Genomic DNA, 3,364 nt, shown 5'->3' on the forward strand with positions numbered 1-3,364 from the left:
CCTTGGGTGTTTTGCACCCTCTTCCTTCACAGTTATCCATTTGGCCCGAGATAACATACCTCCCCCCCCCCCGTCCTAGCCCATCACCCCAAGGTGAATTGGGAGACAGAGACCAGGGGTGGGAGTCTTGGGCAAAGTAAGGAGGCTGGATTCCCCACCTCTCAGTCTACAGCCCTGGGGTGGGGGGAAGCTCCTTTGGGGGTGGGAAGAGTGAGGGGCAGCTGGGTTGAATTTGTCCAAATCTAATAACCCAGGAGCCTATTGAAGGCCTTGGGGGTTGGGAGGGGAGGAAAGTCTTGAATATTCCTCTAACTTTTACCCCCTCTCCCTCTGGTCCCTTCTTTCCAAAAGTCTTTGAAGAAAGATGTTTTTGACGCTTCCACGTCGCTCTCAGATGGATGGGCTGCGGGTGATTGAAGTGTCTTTGTCATGCTAATGCTTGGGGGGTGATGGATGGGCGCTGGGGCTGCCAAACTCTGGCCCGCTGCGCCCATTGGCCTGGGAGAGATCACATGCGCCCCTCCACCCCCACTCCCTACCCCCTTCCTGGGGGAGCCCTGGCCCAAGCGAGCTGGGCTGGGCCATGGATGCAAGCTTCAGCGCCCTGACATACTGCCGAAAGGTTGTAGGGCAAGAGGGTGTCTCCCCCAAACGGGCCGACCCTCCTGCGGCCTCCACGCATGGACTATAATAGGATGAACTCCTTCTTAGAGTACCCACTCTGTAACCGGGGACCCAGCGCCTACAGCGCCCACAGCGCCCACAGCGCCCCTACCTCCTTCCCCCCCAGCTCGGCTCCGGCTGTTGACAGCTACGCAGGCGAGACCCGCTATGGTGGGGGTCTGCCCAGCCCCGCGCTCCAGCAGAACTCAGGCTATCCCACCCAGCAGCCGCCTTCGGCGCTCGGGGTGCCCTTCCCCAGCTCCGCGACCTCGGGGTACGCCCCGGCCGCCTGCAGCCCCAGCTATGGGCCCTCTCAGTACTACCCTCTGGGCCAACCGGAAGGAGACGGAGGCTATTATCCTTCGAGCTATGGGGCCCAGCTAGGAGGCTTGTCCGACGGCTATGGAACCGGTGGAGCGGGCCCGGGTCCGTACCCTCCCCCGCAGCCCCCTTTCGGGAACGAGCAGACGGCGAGCTTTGCATCGGCCTATGCTGAACTCCTCTCGGAGGACAAGGAGTCGCCCTGCTCGTCAGCACCCAGCACCCCCACGGCCCGGACCTTCGACTGGATGAAGGTTAAGAGGAACCCACCCAAGACAGGTATGAGTCAGGCGTGGCCACCGCCTTTCCCGGGCTCCAAGCAGCTCTGCGGCTCTTGGCCGAAGGGTGTCCCGGGCCCGGGCTGGCAGGACAGGTCGAGCCGCCCTGGTGGGGGCAGGTGGGAGCACTCCGCCCCGTCTCAGGTCAGCTGGGCTTTCCCCACCCAGTGAGTGCGCGGTTACCCCGCAGAGGAAGTCTCCACACACCCCGCTTCCTCATCCATGTGCCCAACACAGACTCAGTACACGGTTCTGGTGGGTGGTGGGTGGGTGGGGGTAACGCAAGCGTTGGGGAGGGCCGTCTGAATTTGGAGGTCCCCTTGGGGGTCTGGCGAGCCAAGCGCACATGGAGAGCTGAAGTTGGACAGACGTTGGGGGTGCGGAGCCGGCCCGGGAGGAGGCGAGGGAGCAAGGGGGGGGGTGTCGAGAGCACTGACGTGGCCCTTTCTCCCGCCCCGCCCCTAGCCAAGGTGTCCGAGCTGGGCCTGGGCGCGCCCGGCGGCCTCCGCACCAACTTCACCACGCGGCAGCTGACCGAGCTGGAGAAGGAGTTCCACTTCAACAAGTACCTGAGCCGCGCGCGGAGGGTGGAGATCGCCGCCACCCTGGAGCTCAACGAGACGCAGGTCAAGATTTGGTTCCAGAACCGGCGCATGAAGCAGAAGAAGCGCGAGCGGGAGGGAGGCCGGGTGCCCCCAGCCCCTCCGGGCTGTCCCAAGGAGGCTGCTGGAGACGCCTCCGACCAGTCGACGTGCACCTCCCCGGAGGCCTCGCCCAGCTCCATCACCTCCTGAACGAAACATCCCCAACCGTCGGGGCCCGTCTGCTCTAGAGCGCCTCCGTCCAGCCGGCCCCTCCGCTCTCCCGAACCCGGGCCTCGGCTTGACTGTTCCGGCGACCCTCGTCAGGGCTGGGGCGCCAGTTTACAGCTGCCTTTGGGGAGAACGGGGAAACCCTTTCCTCTGGTCTGGGCAGGGTGTTGCTGGCTGGGGACCCCACGGGACCAGAGGCCTGGGAGACGCGGAACCGTCAACTCTGGAGGGAAGGGCTTCCTTCCGCCTTTCATCTGGGGGTCAGCACGTGGGTGGGGTAGAAGCAAGCCTCACCCTCCCGAATTCTCCTTTCCCTTCCAACTTCCTTGTGTTCAGTTCAGTGCCTTTGAGCCGCGAGGACTCTTCTCATGCGCTCGGATCCTAACTCCCCCCTTCTAGGCCCAGTCGGAGGGAAGGCCTTGGAGTGTCTCTTGGGGGAGGCTTTTGGGTGCAGGCATATTACCGAGGCTTAATCTCTCCAGTCACCACAGACCTTACAATAACACCAGCTGCCTTGTGACTGACCAAAAAGCACCCCCCCATCTAACCTTATTAACCCCCTCCAGCACATTTGTATTGCACTAACGCAGCCTCCAGAGGTTGCTTCCTGAGACCTGCCTCCTCCCACCAGTGACCTCATCTCTAAGCCACCAAAGTGTTTTGGAACTTGGTACTCCAGAGACTTCTGGAACGGAACGTTGTTGTTGTTCGAGGCCTGCCCCCAGCAAGCCTCTACCAGGAAGGCGCAGGCACGCCCCCACTAGTTCCTCCCCTATTTATTGCCTTCTGGAAAACCCAGGGCCCTCCTCCCCATCTCCACCTCTACCGCCACCCCCCCCCCACGCAGCCTCTGGGGAGGCCCAGGTGCAGTGAGAGCTCCCAGCAGCAGCAGCAGCAAGCTTTTCTCCGAACCTTGGAAACAGTGGAGGTGCCACCTGAGTTTCTAGAAACCTAAGCCCCAAGCAACCCGGGTTTTCTCTGTACCTCCAGATACCTCATTTCAATAAAGTCTGTGTTTTTCCCCTCTTCGTGACTGCTTCTGCTCTTCCCACCTCAGGGTAGGGGAGGCTTCATACGCCAAGAGCCCTGGACAGAGATGGGAGAAGAGTTGGCGGAATGCTGGTTGGGCGGGAAAGATTCCAGCTGTAAGATCTCAGCTGGAGAAAGGGAAGGACTTACTGGGTGGGTCCCAAGCAGAACGGAGCTCCAGCCTCCAGGTTTGACAGTGGTCAGTCCTTGGGTCATTGGAGGAACCAGGAAAGAGAGAAGGGAAAAGATGGGGGGAAGGAA

The 3,364-nt window shown here is 61.7% G+C and overlaps 1 protein-coding gene across 1 annotated transcript; it reads left to right on the top strand.

Annotated features, from left to right (window-relative positions):
• Positions 1-680: 680 nt before the first annotated feature.
• On the top strand, positions 681-2,460 carry HOXB1 (homeobox B1). The gene is made up of 2 exons (XM_002916820.3): positions 681-1,263; positions 1,728-2,460. The coding sequence occupies exons 1-2, from the start codon at positions 681-683 to the stop codon at positions 2,054-2,056; spliced, it is 912 nt and encodes a 303-aa protein (XP_002916866.2). The 3' UTR covers positions 2,057-2,460.
• Positions 2,461-3,364: the final 904 nt, after the last annotated feature.

This window comes from Ailuropoda melanoleuca, chromosome 13, assembly GCF_002007445.2.
Source record: "Ailuropoda melanoleuca isolate Jingjing chromosome 13, ASM200744v2, whole genome shotgun sequence".
NCBI classification, from domain to species: domain Eukaryota; kingdom Metazoa; phylum Chordata; class Mammalia; order Carnivora; family Ursidae; genus Ailuropoda; species Ailuropoda melanoleuca.